Source organism: Schistocerca americana, chromosome 2, assembly GCF_021461395.2.
Source record: "Schistocerca americana isolate TAMUIC-IGC-003095 chromosome 2, iqSchAmer2.1, whole genome shotgun sequence".
NCBI classification, from domain to species: domain Eukaryota; kingdom Metazoa; phylum Arthropoda; class Insecta; order Orthoptera; family Acrididae; genus Schistocerca; species Schistocerca americana.
This window is the reverse complement of record NC_060120.1, coordinates 200,475,389-200,495,016: the sequence shown is the minus strand read 5'-3', so window position 1 is coordinate 200,495,016 and position 19,628 is coordinate 200,475,389. Positions and strand designations below refer to the sequence as shown.

At 41.8% G+C, this 19,628-nt stretch overlaps 1 protein-coding gene across 1 annotated transcript in view; it reads left to right on the top strand.

The window, feature by feature from the left end:
• Positions 1-19,628, top strand: part of LOC124595159 (ATP-binding cassette subfamily C member 4-like) — a 119,287-nt gene that overhangs the window by 83,055 nt on the left and 16,604 nt on the right. The window contains exons 20-21 of the mRNA XM_047133769.1: positions 13,980-14,098; positions 17,579-17,824. Coding sequence (XP_046989725.1) covers positions 13,980-14,098; positions 17,579-17,824 — 365 coding nt within the window. The remainder of the gene's footprint in view (positions 1-13,979; positions 14,099-17,578; positions 17,825-19,628) is intronic.

Here is a 19,628-nt window from a genome sequence, read left to right as displayed (position 1 = left end):
GGTTGATTGGGTCCTGGAGACAGGTGGTTTGCTGGCTCCATGTCTGTGCGGCTTTGGCCAGAGTCGCTCTTCCATTGATAATCTTGTGTCCATATAGTCTGCCATCCGAACAGCCTTTTCCAGATGGCAACACCTGATTGCCGTCTTTTTTGACTTACACAAAGCATATGACACGACTTGGTGACGACATATCCTTGCCACATTGTATGAGTGGTGTCTCCGGGGACCACCCCAATTTTTATCCAAACTTCCTGTCGCTCCGTACTTTCCATGTCCAAGTTCGTGACTCCCATCTTCCAGCCATATCCAGGAGAATGGAGGCCCGCAGGGCATTGTATTGAGTGTGTCTCTATTTTTAGTGGCCGTTAACTGTCTAGCAGCAGCTGTCGGGCCCTCTCTCACCTTCTCTGTATGCAGATGACTTCCACATTTCGTACTGCTGCTCCAGTACTGTCCAGTACTGTTGTTGCTGAGCGGCACCTCCAGGTAGCCATCCACAAGGCACAGTCATGGGCTATAGCCCAAGGATTCCAGTTTTCAGCTGCAAAGTCGTGTCGTGCACTTCGCTTGTCATTGTACCATTCATAAGGAACCCGCACATAAACTTAATGATGATATACTCACTGCAGTGGAGACATATCCCGATTCCTAGGACTGTCCCTCATCTTCGTCAGCTCAAGCAGAAGTGCTGGCAGCATCTCAATGCTCTCTGTTGCCTGAGCAGCACCAATTGGGGTGCAGATAACTGTACGCTGCTGCAGCTCTAAAGAGCCCTTGTCCAATCCCGAATGGACTATGGGAGTGTGGTTTATGATTCGGCAGCACCGTCAGCATTGCATTTGCTCGATCCTGTGCACCACTCTGGGGTTAGATTAGTGACAGGAGCTTTTAGGACGAGATTGGTGACCAGTGTACTGCTAGAGGCTGGTGTCCCTCCACTGCAGAGCAGACATGCACAACTGCTCACCAGTTATGCAGCACACATTCGTAGTTCCCCAGAGCATCCGAATTATTGTCTCCTTTTCCTGCCCACAGCAGTCCATCTCCTGCATCGGTGGCCCAGATGTGGCTAACAATTGCAGTTCGCCTGCAGTCCCTTCTCTCTGAACTGGAGTCCTTCCCTTTACCACCTCTACTTGTGGTCTGTTCACGAATGCCTCCATGGTGTACACCTTGGCCGCAGCTTCGTCTGGACCTTTGGCATGGCTCTAAGGACTCCGTTAACCCCACTGCTCACTGCTGTCACTTCCTCTAGATTCTTGATGTGTTCCGGGACTCTGAAGTGGTTTACACCGACGGGTCAATGGCGGATAGTCACGTAGGCTTCATATATGTTCATGGACATATTGAGCAGCACTTTTTGCCAGTTGGCTGCAGTGTTTTCACTGCAGAGCTGGCGGCCATATCTCGTGCCCTTGAGTACATCCGCTCATGCCCTGGCAAGTCATTTCTTCTGTTTACTGACTCAATGAGCCGCCTACAAGCTATCGAACAGTGCTACCCTCGCCACCCTCTGGTATCATCCATTCAGGAGTCCGTCTATGCCCTGGAACAGTCCTGCCGTTCCATGGTGTTTGTGTGGACCCCAGTACATGTTGGAATCTCCGGCAATGAACTTAACAGGCTGGCCAAACAGGCGACGCGGAAACAACTTCTGGAGAGGCATCTCCAAAGCTGACCTGTGTTCTGTTTTACACCACAGGGTTTTCTGGTTTTGTGAGATGGAATAGCATAACAGCACGCACAGCAAACTGCATGTCATGACAGAAAAAATTGGAGTAGATGTGAATGATTTGGATCTAGTACCTGTCTCTTCAGTTTTTGCAAGAATTCCAACCATATAAGGCAGACGTGATAGATAACTTACCTTCAGAATTTCTAAAATCTTTGGGGAATGTTAAAGTTAGTTAAAACCAAACAATGGAAAGTCCAGGTTGAAATATTATCATGAAAAGATAGACTGCTAATACTATAAAGGTGACATATTGAGTTGCAAACAGGCACAGTGGAAAGATGTTGACCACTGAGCTTTCAGCCAAAGCCTTTTCCAGAAAGGGAAAAACACACATGCACACATGACCACTATTTCTAGCTGCTTCAGGTTGACTGGAGCTAGCAGTCATGAGTAAGGTATGTTTATTTGATTTTGTGAATTTGTTCCCCCCTCTCCCCTTTGTCCCCCTCCCCCCCTTTTTTGACCCCCCAGGGGGTCCACAACTCTTTTGTGGATACGTACGTGGCGAGAACGGGGCCCTGAGCTATTGCAGCCTTCTTTCTCACCTGGGCTGCATTTCCTTCCCCTTCCCCTCCTTTCCCCTCCATGCTCCTTTCCCCTCGCCCTCTCCTCTCCCTCTCTTGGTGTCCTTGCTTATGTTGGCCCCGCTATCCTCCTGGTTCTGTTGGTTTTAAAATTCGGCTTAGTTGCATAATCATCTCCTCCTTTTGGCATTCCTTGGTCCCCCTCTGGGGTTTGACCTCCATTACAAAATTTCTCCCCCGTAGTGTGAGCCATTTGGGGAAGAGCACCTTACCTAGTGTCTCCAACGTGCGCCCGCCTAGTACATTCCACCTTATCTTTCACGTCGTTGTCTGATGCTAGGGTGCATAGCCAGCACGGCAACCAGCCCATGTGGTGGGGTCGCTATGTACCCTTTTGGTTGAGCCCCCTGAACACACAGGGAACACACTTCCGATACCTGAGCTGTGACCACCTCATGCATGCCTTGGAGTGGTTGCTAGTCGTCCTGGAGCATCCGAACTTCCGGCAATGGCCGCCGTGCCAGACGGCCCTTGCTGTGGCTGGGTGGCGCCCGTGAGGAGAGCCCCTGATTGGAGTGGGTGGTATCAGGGCGGACGCTATGCAAATGAAACGCATACAGGTCCAGAACTCTGGCCGTTCTTCTGCGGCCATCTCTCTGTGTGGAACTGATTCCTCAAGTGCTGCATCTCTTGCTCCTTCGGCCTTCCCTTCCATGGCTACCCCCTGGTAAGAGGGTCAGGCCCGTCGGCTAGGGGAAAAACCTTTCCCCCGTTAACTAGTTTGCACAAGGACTGATGGAGATACTTTCACCAATACCAAACCTTTATTCTTTGTGGAACACACTGAAGACAAGTTTGGCGAAGTGGACTCCCTGAGCAAGATGCGGTCGGGTTCGTTGCTGATAAAAACTGCTTCAGCTGCCCAATCTGTGGCTCTTCGTGCCTGTAACCATCTTGGTACAATTCCTGTGCCCATTACCCCCCACCAGTCTCTAAATGTGGTACAAGGTGTGATTTTTCACAGGGACCTCATCCTTCAAACTGACGAACTTCGGGACAATCTCGGATGGCGGGGTGTTCACTTTGTTCAGCGTATTCAGAAGGGTCCTAAAGACAATCGCATTGATACTGGTGCCTTTATCCTGGCCTTTGATGGGGGTACCCTCTTTGAGAAAGTTAAGATTATGGTTTATCGGTGTGATGTGAAGCCGTACATCCCACCTCCTATGAGGTTTGAAGTGCTTGCGTTTTGGCCACATGTCTTCCCGCTTTTCCCAGGCCCCTCTCTGTGGTGACTGTGGACGTCCACTCCATGAGGGGAGTCCCTGTGTTCCCCCTCCTGCATGTGTAAATCGTCATGGTAGTCATTCTCAACGTTCACCAGATTGCCCAGTATAAAAGATGGAAAAAAAGATACAGGCGTACAAGTCCCTCACGTTTAACCTACACAGAGGCCCGTAAGAAATATACACGTCATCACCCTGTGTCCATGACATCTAGTTACGCCCTGGTTACATCTTCACCCCTTCCTTACCCCCATCCCGGACCCCTCTCCTCCCCCCCCCTCCCCTGTGGCTCCCACACCTTCTCCTCTGGGTGCTGCTTCCCCTCCCCAGCCGGAGAAGTGTCCCACTCCTTCAGCGTCTGCCGGTCAAGGGCGCCTGTCCCAGGATGCCCCATCCCGGCGCCTTCCAGGCCAAAGGTCTGCTGCTGTGCGACGACCGCGAGAGCCGCAGTCTGTCGGCCCCCAGGTCGCCCGGTCTCTTTCTGTTCCTGATCTTGCTGCAGCTGGCTCCTTTATGCCACACAGCCCTCCTCGATCTCAGCCTGAAAAGAAGAAACATAAGACCCGGGACAAAGAGCCTCTGGTGTCACCGGAGGTCCCTTCCTCGACTTCACAACTGGATTCTGACCTGTTGTTCATGGATGTCGCCCCCCTCCTTGTCGGTGACGGGTGGGGACCCGGTGGTATGACTGGCTTTAGTGTGTTCAGCCCCCCAGCCCCCATTTAAATCATCGTTCTGTGGTTCTCCAAGGGAATTGTAATGGATACTATTGTCACCTTCCGGAACTGAAATCCCTTCTTTCGTCCTACTCTGCAGCTTGTGTGGTTCTCCAGGAATCTCATTTTACTGATGCTCACTCACCGACCCTCCGTGGGTTCCGTGTTTCCTGTCGAAATCGGGTCGGACCCTTGCGGGCTTCTGGTGGCGTTTGTACGTTGGTCCGTACAGACATTGCTAGCACGTAGATTTCTCTCCAAACTACATTGGAAGCGGTTGCTGTTAGGGTCCACTTAGACTCTGCAGTCACAGTATGCAATCTTTATCTCCCTCCTGACAGGACTCTCACACCTGCTGCCTTAACTGCCCTTCTTCAGCAACTTCCTCCTCCCTTCCTCCTCCTTGGGGATTTTAATGCTCATCATCCCTTGTGGGGCAGTGCCTTTCCATCTAGACGAGGTCTTCTTATAGAGTAGTTCATTGCAGACCACGACTTGTGCCTTCTTAATGATGACTCCCCTACTCATTTCAGTGCCGGTCATGGTACCTTTTCTGCCATTGATCTTTCTCTTTCTTCTCCCTCTCTCCTCCCTTCATTACACTGGTCGCCACACGACGACCTTTGTGATAGTGACCATTTCCCGTTGATTATCACGTTCCCTTCCCACTCCCCGATGGACAGGTTACCTCGTTGGTCTTTCCACCGTGCCGATTGGCCTCTATACACTGCACAGGTCGAGTTTTCTCCCTCTTTGTCGGGTTGTATTGATGACGTCCTACGTGACGTGTCTGACGCGATTGTTTGCGCTGCTAGCCTTGCTGCCCCACGCTCATCTGGACCATTTCGTCGCCGGCAAGTCCCGTGGTGGAGTACGGCCATTGCCATTGCCATCCGTGATCGCCGTCGAGCTTTGCAACACTTTAAGAGGCCATCTGTAGCCAGCCTTTCTACCTTTAAGCGCCTTCGTGCTAAAGCCCGTTATTTAATCAAACAGAGCAAGCGGATATGTTGGGAACGATTCGTTTCTTCCCTTGGTTCCACTGTCCCTCTGTCACGGGTATGGGCTACCCTTCGCTCTCTCCAAGGTTGCCATCGGCGGTCCACCCTCCCAGGCCTTCACCTCCCAGATGGCATTTGTACGGACCCATTAGTTCTCGCAGAACATCTTGCGACCCATTTTGCAGTGGCATCAGCGTCGGCCTCCTATCCAGCTGCTTTCCTTCATCAAAAACAGCAGGCTGAAGCTGTCACCTTATGTTTCACCACTTGTGAGTCAGAATCTTACAACGAACCTTTCACTGAATGGGAATTTCTTTCTGCTCTATCTTCTTCTCATGATACAGCCCCTGGCCCAGATTCCATTCATAACCAGCTGCTTCAACATCTCAGTGCTTCACAACGGCACCATCTTCTTCGGGTGTTTAACCGTATCTGGCTCCAGGGTGACTTCCCTTCTCAGTGGAGGGATAGCATTGTGGTTCCTGTCCTTAAGCCTGGTCAGAACCCCCTATCTGTTGACAGCTATCGGCCAATTAGTTTGACCAATGTTGGTTGTAAGTTACTTGAACGGCTGGTAGCCCGTCGGCTCACTTAGGTCCTCGAATCTCGGGATCTATTGTCCCCTTACCAGTGTGGCTTTCGAGAGGGACGATCTCCAATCGACAAGGCCTATGACACGGCCTGGCGCCATCACATCTTACTAACCCTTCATCAGTGGGGTCTTCGGGGCCCACTCCCGATTTTTATCCGCCAGTTCCTGATCCATCGGTCATTCAGAGTTCGAGTTGGTACTGCTTTTAGTTCTCCACGGACCCAGGAGATGGGCATCCCACAGGGTTCTGTCTTGAGTGTCCTTCTTTTCCTCATTGCTATCGATGGACTTGTGGCCTCTGTCGGTCCCTTGGTCGCCCCTGCCCTGTATGTGGATGATTTCTGCATTTGGGTTAGTTCCTACTCGATGCCATCTGCAGAACGGCAGCTCCAGGTGGCTATACGGCGTGCCTCTGCATGGACCCTCTCACACGGGTTTCAATTCTCTCCTTTAAAATCGCGGGTGGTCCACTTCTGTCGCCGTACCACGGTCCACCCTGATCCAGAGCTCTATCTCGCTGCACAAAGATTGCCTGTGGTTCCACAGTTTCGTTTCCTAGGTCTTCTTTTCGACAACAAGCTCACTTGGCTGCCCCATATCAGACTCCTGAAGGTAGGTTGTTTCCGAAAACAAAGTCCTTCGCTTCCTTGCCCACTCCTCTTGGGGTGCGGACCGTTCCCTCCTCCTCCGTCTTTATCGTGCTCTAGTTCTGTCACGTTTGGACTATGGTTGTCAAGTTCATGGTTCAGCTGCTCCTTCCACGCTGCACGTGCTGGATCCAGTCCACCATCGTGGTATCCGTTTGGCCACCGGTGCCTTCCCTACTAGCCCTGTTGATAGTCTCCTGGTTGAAGCTGGGATCCCCCCCCTTTCTGTTCGGCGGTCCCAGCTTCTGGTGTCTTATGCCCTTACTATCCGTTCTTCTCCTGCTCATCCTTCCTATTCTATCCTATTCCCAGACCATGGACGTCGCCCGCCTGACTCCCGCCCTCGGGCGGGTTTACCGGTTGGGCTGCGCCTTGCGTCTCTTAACCGTGATTTTCGGCTTCCTTCTTTGTCCTGTCTTCCTCCCTCCCTCCCCTCCACCCCTCCTTGGTTAGTTCCTCGGCCTCGAATTCGGATGGATCTCCGCCGCGGTCCGAAAGATTCCATCCCCCCGGTGGTGTTCCGTTCCTTTTTCCGCCAAATTTTATGGGAGTTTCGGGATGCTGTTGTTTTTTACACTGAATTTTTACACTGATGGCTCTAAATCTGCTGATCATGTGGGGTATGCCTTCACATCCTCTGTTGGAATGGAAAAATCATCTGCTGCCACCTAAATGTGGGGTGTTTACTGCGGAATTGATGGCAATTTCCCAGGCCCTTACCTTTATTAAACAGTCCCAACACAACTGCATTTTGTTATGTACGTACTCGATGAGTGGCCTTCTTGCTATTGACCGGTGTTTTTCGTGCCATCGCTTGGTCTCTGCCATCCATGACCATCTCGCTGATACTCACCGTGCTGCTTCTTCCATCGACTTCCTTTGGGTCCCTGGCCATGTGGGTATCCCGGGTAATGAGCTCGCTGATCGTTTGGCTGGGGGAGCAGTCACTTACCCCCCATTTTCTGTAACCCTTCCTGTAGTGGATTTACGGCTTCACATCCAATCCCACTTTGCACAGTCATGGGCCAATTCTTGGGAGGCTACTCCCCCGTCTAATAAACTTCGTGCGATTAAGGTGACACCAGGTCCGTGGTGTTCTTCCTTTCGCCTCTCCCGAAAGGACTAGACCACACTGTGTCATCTCCGCATTGGCCATACCAGGCTGACCCATGGTTTTCTTTTGCGTGATGAGCCACCCCTACTTTGTGGTTGTGGAGTCTTCCAGTCAGTAGCCCACATTTTGGTTGACTGCCCCTTTCTTTTGGCTCTGCGTGCTAAGTACAGCCTCCCCCACCCTTTCCCTTTGATGTTGGCTGACGATTCCCGGATGGTCCCTCTGGTTCTCGGTTTCCTCCAGGAAAGTGGTTTTTATTCTCAGTTTTAAGGTTTTTAATCCCTCTCTGGTGTTGGGGCAGGGCGGTGAGTGTTTGGGTGTCTCCCACTGTAAGCCGTTTTGGGAGATTCCCGACTCACCTCCCTGACCGAGCTCCTCTTTTCTTCCCATTTTAGTCTGTTTTTATCCACTTTTTTTGTTAGGATTGGTTAGTCTCCTTTTCCCATACGTACTTCTATGTTCTTGCGGTTGCTCCTTTTAAGTCACAGGTGGTCTTGCCTATGCTGCTTCAGCGTAGCGTTGGGTTCGATCTCTTGCTGACTTCCCTCATTTTGTTTTTACCATTAACATGACTGCCCTTTTACGTTTTTAGCCTTTTCCCTTTTATTGTTGTGACTTTCCTGAGATATCACATTAGCGGAATGGACCACATTTGAAACAAGGGACTGATGACCTTGCTGTTTAGTCCCTTAACCCTCAAACAACCAACCAACCAACCAACCCCTTTTTTTGAGGAAAGCTTTGGCTGAAAGCTCAATGCAAAATAATCTTTTTGTTGAGCCTGTCTGCAACTCAGCATCTCATCTTTGTGAGACTGGAGACTTACCATCATACAACTTCAAAAATATCATTCACACACTCTCAAAGAACAGGTAAGTGTGAGAACTATCAAATGATCAACTTAACAGCTCATGCAGCCAAGTTACTAACAAGAATAATACAGAAAAAAAAAATTGAAAAGAAAACTGAGGATCTGTTTGGATGACCACTTTGTCTGTAGGAAAGGTAAGGGCATGAAAGTGGCACTGCTGACGTGCTTGATAATGGAAGCAAAATTACAGAAATATAAATGCTAAAATGATTTTTTCATAGAAAGTGTTTGACAGTGTGAAATGGTGCAAGATGTTACATTTTGAGGATGATAGGAGTAAGGTATAGAGAAAGATGGGTAATATGCGAAAGTATATTAAGGAAGAGGAACAATAAGAATGGGAGACAAAGAACAGTGTTTCACCCCAATAGTTCAATCTACACATTGAAAAAGGCACGATAGGAATAAAAAGATTAGAGTGGGATAAAAATTCAGCTGAAAGGATATCAATATGATTTGCAGAGGATATTGCTGTCCTCAGTGAAACTGAAACATTACCAGGACTTGATGACTGGAATGAATAGCCGGAGTACAGAATATGGAGGGAGAGTAATTCAAAGAAATAAGAAAGTAATGAGAGCAGAAATAAGTTTAGTGACAAAATTAAAATATAAATTAATTATCATGAAGTACACAGAGGAGAAATTCTATCTTAGAAGCAAAATGAGACAAGATGGGTGAATCAGAATATAAAACCAGATTAATATAGGCAAAGAGAACATTTCTGGCCAAATGAAGTCTACTAGCATCAAACATAGGCCTCAGTTTTCAGAAAAAAAATTGAAAATGTACCTTGGGAACATAGCAGTTAGTTCAGTGAATCATGGAATGTCAGAAAATCTCAAAAGAATCTGTTAGAGATATGGTATTAAGAGGGAAAACTGAGACTGGAATACATGCAACAAATAACTGAGGGCATAATTGTGCAAATGAGTCTGTATTGTATTGTATTGTATTTGTATTGTATTGCATTGTATTTGTATTGTATTGCATTGTATTTGTATTGTATTGCATTGTATTTGTATTGTATTGCATTGTATTTGTATTGTATTTGTATTGTATTTATTTATTTATCCATCCTGTGGATCACATATTGTACAAAGTACACATGATATAGGACAAGTCATTTTTCTTAACGAATATGTAGTTTGGAGAAAAAAAAATAGGCAATGGACTGCCATTTAAAAAATGTACACAAAATTGTTCATTGATGAATATAGTAACTTCACATACAGAGAATACAATCAATTTACGTGGGGAACTAAGAAACATGTAGGCAATGTAGTGCTACTTTAAATTTACACAAATAATCACTGAGATTACAGGATAGTGAAAATGTCAACTGGAAACACAACAGAAGGACAATGTCATTTAAAAACTACATTAAACATGAAATTAACATTGAGACTTCACGGACAATTAAGTTTTAATACTAATAGAATGTGTAGTTGTACAATCAAAAAGAGTTAAAAAATTTTGGGAAATGAAACTGAAACATAGTTGTGTATAGTAGAAATTAGGTTATTATTTTGCCTACAGAATGTTTTACTCTAATCACAGTATTTTACAAAGGAACTTTATAATTTTTCATTTCCAGGAATTTTTGTACTGAATAGAAACAGTGCTTTGTCAGAAATGCCCTTAGTTTATTTTTAAATATTGGATCTGGAGCAGTTTTTATTTGTTCTGGAATTTTATTGTGTAATACGACACCCAGATGAGTTATATATTTTTGGTATGATGATGTCCTTGAAAAAATTTGATGGATATTAGATTGCCCTCTGGTATAATGAGCGTGTATATCATTGTTTTGGATTAATTTGCCTGTTCTTGAGAGGTATTCCCTGGTGAATAGGATTGTTTCTTGAATGAATAGGGATGGGATGCTTAGAACATTAAGTTTTATAAATTGACATTTACAGGATTCCAACTTTTTGAGGCCACAATTATCCTCAGTGCTCTTTTTTGTAGTTTAAATATATTTGTGCTGTGAGTTGAATTTCCCCAAAAGAGGATTCCATAGCGGAGCAATGAGTGGAACTGCGCATGGTATGCTTGCATTAGTGTGGATTTACTTGTAGTAGATTTTAGTATTCTTAGTCCATAGCACAATGATGAGAGTTTCTTTGATAAGTTGTTTATATGTGTGTCCCATTTTAAATTTTGTTGGACCCATAGACCCAAAAAATTTGTTGCATTTACATTTTCAATTTTATCATTATTTAACTTTACTTGGATAGTTTTTTGATGGGATGTGGGAATTAGATGGAAGTTCATACATACAGTTTTCCCACTATTAACAATTAGGCCATTTTTGTTAAACCACTCAGTTTTTTCATAGAGTTATCAGATATTGTCTGAAGGGATTCACAGGGCTAGATCCAGTCAACACTATGCTTGTATCATCAGCAAACAGGATAGTTTTTTGTGGGCTCATACGTTCAACAAGATCATCTATGTAAATGAGGAAAAGTAATGGCCCTAGAACAGAACCCTGGGAACACCATATCTTATTGTTCTTTCCTCCGAGAGGAGAACTCTGTTATTTTATTCTGTACATTAATATCGTATTGAAGTGATACCTTCTGTCTGCGGTTTTGTAGGTAAGAGCATAGCCAGTTCTGAGCCACACCTCTTATTCCTCTTCTTTCCAATTTAGCAAGCAGTATTTTATGATCTAGTACATCAAAGGCTTTAGAGAGATCTAAGAAGATACCTGCAGCTATATTAAGTTGGTCAATTGACTTCAGTATGTGGTCCAACAGTTCAAAAATTGCTGTCTGGGTGGATAAAGATTTACTAAAACCATGTTGTTGAATGCTGATTGGTGCGTGGTTTTTTATGAAATTTTTAAGCCTGTCATAAAGTTTTTCCAGGATTTTTGAAAAGATGCTTAATATGGACAATGGTCTATAATTGGATACTAAATCAGGAGAACCTTTCTTTAGTAATGGTGAGACTTTAGCTATTTTGAGAGCATCTGGAAAAATTCCAGTTTTTAATGATTGATTGTAGATGGTTGATAATGGCTTTACTATATGGGGAGCACACACCTTTGATATGAAGTCAGGTACTTCATCATAGCCACTAGAGATTTTATTGGGTAACAATTTTATTATGTTCCTAATTTCATCAGGGTTTGTTTCATAAACAAACATTGTAGCATTAGTGCTGTTTGACGTATTGGTGGAATTGAAGAACGATACCTTGCAGTTTGCCTGAATGAGATCTTCTGCTAGTGAGGTGAAATATTCATTGAACTTGTTTACAACTGTGTATGGATCTGTGACCTTAGAGTCATTAAGTGTTAGAGAAATGTTTTCCTTTTTAGGTGTTGAACTAAAAGTTTCTTTTTTAATAACTTTCCACACAGCTTTCATTTTGTTTGAAGAGTTTCTTATGAAATTGTCATTCCTTAAAAGTTTTACCTGTCTAATCACTCTAAGATAAGTTTTTTGTAGGCTTTACAATAGTCAGAAAATTCTTCAGTGACTATGTATTTTTTGGAGCAATATTGGAGAAATCTGTTTCTCTCACTAGAAATTTTGATTCCTTTTGTTACCCATGACTTTCTATTTTGATTGCTTGAAGTTTTTGTTTCAAAAGGAAGGTGTTATCGAAGCTTAAGAACATATTATCAACAGTTGTTTGCATGTAAACACTGTCCCAATTTTCCTTAGCTAATAGGAAGTTAAAAATCCTAATATTGCCATCTGAAAAGTTTCTTCTTTGAAATACTTTTTTGGGGCTGATTTTACTATTTTCCATGTCAACGCTCAGTAGCTGAGCATCATGGTCACTGTATCCCATGCTCAGTACTTCGCCAGTGAATTTGTAACCAGTATTAGTTATGAAGATTTGCTCAATTATTGAATCAGTATGCTCTGTTGATCTTGTTGGAGAGTGTATTGTGGGGATCATATTAAAGGATTTGGTCATGTTTAACAAATAAAGTTTAGCATTACTGTTATTTGATAAATCAATGTTAAAATCACCACAAAGTATTATTCTCATATTTAATGAGCAGACACTATTCAGCAGAACTTCTAATTTGGTCATAAAATTTGGAATATTACTACTTGGTGCTCTGTATACATTATAGTCTGAGATGATGTTGCCACAAGAGACTAATACATAGTCTGATGACTGATCACTTGGTGGGGAATCAAAAAGATCTTTCATAACATAATAATGAATGGTCAACAGTAATGAACAGCATTTAGTAAAGTTAGTCTGAGTTCCACTTTGAAGAAATTGTATGTATTTTATAAAACTGAAGTCACTTTAGTGTTCAGCCTGTGCTGTGAATACTCTTTCCTTGGATTGCTAGGTCACTGATGGCCCATCGTGTATTTAGATGATTTCTGAATGGAGCTATCAAAGCAATGGTTTTCACAAAAGCTAAATATAGTAATATTAATACAACTGCATTAAAAAGTGACAGAAAATTGTATCTTATATTTCTTACATCTATAATGTTATAGTTACTGGTTCCTATCAGTCTTTAAGTTCATTGAATGAATATACATTTGTGTGTCAGAAATATAAATTCCACTTACAATGTTGGAAGCTTTTAGATCAAATCAATTGATCAGAACAAATATAAAGAATATATTGTTAATATTTGCCCTGCACAAGCAAGACCTGTTGTGATTTTGTATTACCTATGTCATACTATTCTCAGTACTAACATTCTGTTTAAATGAACATCAACTGCATAGCCTCTTAACTAAATTTCACAGTTAAGAAAGGAGCAAATTGTTCCATAGTACGCTATTTTTAATATTTGGTTATATTATGGAACTACAGATTTCTCCACAAAGAAAATTAATTTGCTTCATCCACAGTAATTTTCATCAATGTACACACTCAGAACTGGTACATAAACTTGCTATGGTGTGAGGAGAACTGCCTGCTTTAAATATCAATAACAGACATTTGGTGACTGTTGCTTTGAGGCACAGATCACTGAAGTGTAATTCTCTTATACCAGTAGTAGCAAAATGTTATCTGCATCACAGAATAAGATCGTGGTGTGTCAGCTACATATGGGAGTTCATATATTAATATATCTAAAGAAGACAAAGAAACAAAGGACTAGGTCCTGAGCCACATCTTGTATTACAGTTTGACAGGTGGATTGAAAGTTTACAATCTTAACGTCTGATTTGTATGTCAGTTTAGTGCTCTGTTTTGGCACACTACTAAAGAAAAGAAATTTTTTAATCTGCAGTTTGTTTACTGTCATAAACTGCCACATAATTGCCATAAAATTACCCTAATCAGTGTTTACTAGTAACTTCTCACATACATTATTTCAGTAGATTTTAATCACTGTTCAGTGATTACAAATGCATGTCTTGTAAGGTGAAACAATTTGGTAAAAACCTGAATTTGTGAATATACTTATTGTGTATGATTTAGATCACTTACTAATTTCTTGTACATATGTTAATCACAAATCTATTGACTTGCTAAACTTTTCAGTTATAGAAACATTTAACTGGCCATCTGAAGGAAAAATAGAATTCAAGGATGTCTCCTTGTCATATGACAAAATGAATCCACCAGTCCTCAAAAATCTCTGTTTCACAGTGCAGCCTAAAGAAAAAGTAAGCACATTTTTTGCCAAATTAAGTGTAAATTTCATGCTAAAATTTTATATTTGTTTTTATACAATCTTATAAAAATTTCCGAACTTCTTATACTTAGAGTTCAAATTGACATTCTAGGCCAGATTTCTTACTGGTTATCTGAAATGAACGTCCATTAACACTGACTGCAACTGAATCACATAATAGTGCCTAAGCAGGGGGGGGGGGGGGGGGTGGTGGTAATGCAGCAGATGTTTTGCTGGGTGGTCACTGAGCTGTTAAAGCTTGAGCAAGCAACTTAGTAAAATGTCAGTGCCTCCACATAAAAAGAGAAAGAACATAGTGTGACAATTATGTGGGTGTGCATAGTTACAGAAACTACTATATAAGTTAAAACAGAGGGGGAGAGTAGGGTGGGCAGTGAGTACCATCTACAGTCATTGCCAATAGTTCTGTGATTTTGGACGGCCTTGAATTCATTTAACAGTTATGTTTTATCACCATGGTGGTTTTGTTGCAGTCACAATGCACAACTGCACTCAATCTACATGGGGAAAGTGAACTTGGGCTTTTAGTGAGCTTTCACTTGTTAGCTATGGTAGTAGCATGGAGGGCACTAATTGGAATGTTGAACACACAGTTCCATCCCTTGTAGACTGGTCATGTGTCCATACTTCTTAAGATTTCCACTTCTTTATGTCCTTGCAGATTGTGTTCGTTGCATCTGTGATAAACAGCCCATCTGTAACAGAATTAATAGCATTTTACAGTTTTCTTACTATAGTAAATTATCAAAGCAGTTTATAATAATGGTCAATGACCTTTCCAGTTAAATGAATTGATCCACCAAAAGTATAATCTTCCATAATCTGTTTTATTACTGAATGTCAGTTTTAAACTTACTGTCTTCATCACTCTCTTTCGCTGAACATCTAATACTACTTTGATAGCAAATATTTACAAAAGGGGCTGATATTTTTTTAAATTTTGTGTTCCAGTAATCTAGTCTCCTCTGAACCTACATTTCCATCTCTCCCCAAATGGTGATGTCATCAGCAAAAACAAAAGCCTTGAGATCTTCATTTTCTCCTTCCTTGGTCTCTTTCATGATTGTGTCCATAAGTGTAATGAAAAGTAAAGGGGAGAGCAAACTGGCTTGCTGAACACCTCTTTGTCTTAAACCATTTTGATCTTCCACCTCCTACTTGTACAATGCTCTCACAACCATCGTACAGCATCTGGGCTTTCTTAATTAATGTATCAGGAACATTGTTTTCTCAAACATTCCCATATTTTTATCCCTTGGTACATTGTCAAATGCTTTTCTAAATCCACGAATACTACTATCAAGTCCTTTCTTTTTTCCCAGTATTTCTCCATTAACTGACGGAGGAAGAAAATGAGATCCATTATTCCCCTATTACTTCTGAACCCATGCTGTTGTTCCTCTAATTGGTGTTCTATAATTTTTCTGGAATCTCTTTTTTCCTATGGCCTTCTCCATTATCTAAAGGCAGTGTGATTCCTTGGTAGTTGGTGCACTTCTTTCTACTACCTTTCTTGAACGATGGTATTATAATTCCTTTTCTCCATTCATACGGCACTTTCTCTTTCCATATCACCCCCAGCACCTGGTGTAACTGTTGTATTTCATGGATTCCTGCAGCTTTAATCATATCCGCTGTCAGCTCACCTACTCCAGCTGCTTCCCACTTTTCATCTGTTTCAGGGAATTCCCAATTTCTAACCAAGAGATTGAATCCTGCTCTTCCTCTAGTTCAAAGACTTCGGTGTCACTTTCTTGTGCACCTTCCGCATTCAGTAAGATTTCAAAGTAATTCATATCTCCTCTGATATCTTCCATGTTCCTGATAATATCCCCATCATCTGTTTCAATTGTTTTTATGTCTTATCTATCAGATCTTTTACTTTTCAGTAACCCATATAGCAGATTTTGGTTCCCTTTGCTATCCGGCTCTAGTTTCTGGGTGAATATTTCCCAACTCTCCTCCTTTTTTTTTTTTTTTTCTTTCACAATTCTCTTTGCTTGGAGTTTCTTTTGTTGGTATTCCTTCTCAAATGTTGTCACCTTGTGTTCATGTTCATCTTTTGGTACCAGCCCTTGGTTCCGATTTTTCAAACTCCATGTTTTTCTTTGCCATATTACTTTTTTTTATTGCGTGTTTTACTCTATCATTCCACCAACTGGTTTCTTTGTCTTCAACTTAACCCTTTGTTTTTCTGCATATCTGCACAGCACTATTAACTATTGATGTTCTAAATATGTTCCACTCTTCCACTACACTACCCCTTTCAGTTTTTGGCAATTTTTGAGCTACTAGATTTTTGAAACTTTTCTTATTTTCTTCTTTCGACTTCCACTGCTGAATTTTTGGCATTCTTTGTACAGCATTCAAACTTTTCATCTAATAATTTACATCAGCTACTAGTAACCTGCGGTCGCTATCAAAGTGTTCACTTGGTATGACTTTAGTGTCCCTTATTTTTCCTCCAATTAATTTGTCTGTTAATATATAGTCTATAACGGTCTTAATTTGCCATCTCAACCATATCTAGTAATCTTATGGCTATCTTGTTTCTCAAAGAATGTATTCTTCACTAAAAGATGATTCCTTATGCACAGACTTCGAATTTCTTCACCCTCAACATTTCGTCTTCCGTCTTCCGTATCGAAAAGGGGGCCCCGATCACCACCTCATATCCATTTCTATCCATGCCAATCTGAGCATTCAGATCCCCAATTATCATAATGCTATTGTCTCTTACTTGGTCTTAAAGTTCTTCAAGGAATTTCGTTTTTTTCTTCCTCACTGCACCCTTGCTAAGGTGAGTACACTTGGAGTATAGTAGAACTATTCTTTCCCAAGTTCACTTTTTCTCTTATTATCCTTTCACTTACAAAGCTCACATCTGTAACTGGATCAATGTCTTTGTAAAACACAAGCCCCACTCCATTTTTGCTTCTTTATTGTGATCCTGCCAGTATCTGTACCCCCCTCTCAACAATTTAGTTATTTTTCCCTCCAACTTGGTCTCACTCAATCCAAGAATATGACTTTCTCCTCTCCATCATGCCTACAATCTCTTCAGTCTTTCCTGTCAAGGTTATTAAATTTAATTTTCCCACTCTCAACTTGTTTGTCTTTTTGTTGGGTTCTAGTTTTCTGTTCTTGTTTACTGTATCTTCTTGGGTTCTTTGGTTTTTCTTCAGGCTGTGAAGAGCTGTCATTCGTTCCAGGGTATCTAAGATGTCTACAGCTCATGAAATGCCCCACCATTACTTCTACATTATCTAGGCACCGTTACAAATACCATAAAGATCACTGTCTGGCTACTTTCTTTTTCCCACTTGATGGGCAGCAGTGGTCTTGACAGCCATTTGTGCATGCGTGAGTGCTGAAAGTAACTGCTGACAGAACAAAATAATTATTTAAAGTTTTAATATTTTTAATACATATGGAATTCCCATTGTCATAGGTTGGTATAGTCGGCCGGACAGGAGCTGGTAAATCATCAATCATTACAGCTCTCTTCCGTCTAGCACACACAACTGGGTCAGTTATTATTGATGGAATTGATACTAAACATATTGGGCTACAAGAATTTCGCCGAAAACTTTCAATAATTCCTCAAGAACCGGTTATTTTTTCTGGAACAATGCGCTCAAATCTGGATCCTTTTGATGAACATTCAGATGAGGAATTATGGCAAGCTTTGGAGGAGGTAAGTCTCTTTTCTGTACTATTGCTTTTCATAATAAATAAAACATATAAATGCATGGTGTTGGCTTTGATTTACCTTCATGTGCCTGTTGTAGTTGGAGTAGTTGTAGTCAAAGAAGTAGAGGACCAAAAATGCTTTAAAATTCAGGATTCCTGCGCCTTATTTTTATGATTAACTTCAGTTACTGACATAATTATACTACATTCTGTGTACGGAATAAGAGTAAAATGGTTTCTTTTGTCTCTGATTACATGCATCCATTGTTCATATAACTAGACTTTGGAAGTCTACACATTTCTAAGGCAGCTGGTGACCCACTGAATACTTACTTCCATGTCAGAGCATGTACACTATGTGATCAAAAGTATCTGAGCACCCCCATTTTCAGTCAGGTGTCCAGATACTTTTGATCACATAGTGTATTTCCTCTCACAAAGTTGTTGTGATTGCTGTCCCATGTTGAACATAAATGTCGTCCCTTGATGCAGTTCACCACATACAAAATAAAAGCACCACCTCCACAAGCTGTACCTTTACACTTCACATCTTATTTTATAACTTACAGTTGAGAGTATCAGTTGCAGGAAGACAATAGTGTTATGTATCAGCAAAATATTTTTGAGAATTGTCAACTTTTCTGACAAACTTTATACACTCAAAGTTCTGTAGTAAATAGGCATTTTGTAGATTTTTAGTTAACACACTACTGCTAGTAAGTAATGAGCCACTGCTTTAAGACTTCATGTAGCTGTCAATCACTAAACCACAGTCCAGTGTATGACTAGCTACAACTTAGATTACACAAAAGGCGAAGATTCTTAAAACTACACATGATGGAAGTGTTCACCAATAATAAGTAAACTGTAGAAGTTCATTTATAAAACTGAAATGTAACTAGTTTGGTAAAAATTTAAGTGCATAATGAAAAAAGCTTATTCAATGTTTCCATGTGCTGTTTGTCAGTATGGCACATCAGAACAAATGAACTGATTTAGGAAATAGAATAATGCTTACTATTGTCAAATCTTTCTAATTACACGCACCTGAGGAACAAATGTAATTTCTTTCTTAAGTTACCTGAAACAAAGTGAAAGTAGAAATTTCTGCATGGATTATGGATAGTAATATTTTCTTCAAATAGCAGAGAAAACAATGGTAACAAACCTGTAAATTTCAGTAATCTATGGCAACTTCATGGCTCTGGAACAGAATGAAATTGTACAGCACTTCTTCGCAAGTAAACGCCATTCATAAATAGCAAGTGACATTTCTGAACCAGGGACTTAAATGATACATGACTAATTCTCTTGATTCACTGTACTGTGGGGTTAAAATTTCAAAAGGTGCTTAGAGTGGAGTGTGTACTCTTCAGTTTAACATTATATTGCTGTTAACATCAAGCAACTTGCACTCTGGTACCTCTGGCACTGACTCCTATGCACACACAAATACTGAGGAAGATCAAACAATGGAAAACCCAGGATGGAATAATGACAGTATTACATAAAGGATAGATCGCTACTCACCATATACAGATGTTGCTCTGCTATATGGTGAGTAGCAATCTGTCCTTTACGTAATATTGTCATTAAGTACAGCCTAAATATTTTTTTACTTATAAAATGTATTTTATTTTTATTTGGTAATCCACTGTCTGTGTTACTTGTTGTGGCTGATGTACCCAGAAATTGGTGCCCCCCCCCCCCCCCCCCTCCAAAAGACACCAAAAAGCACAAAATTCTGGATGAAATAACAATCCCTACAACAGTACAGGAATTCAGACTGCACCAGGAAACCAAACACA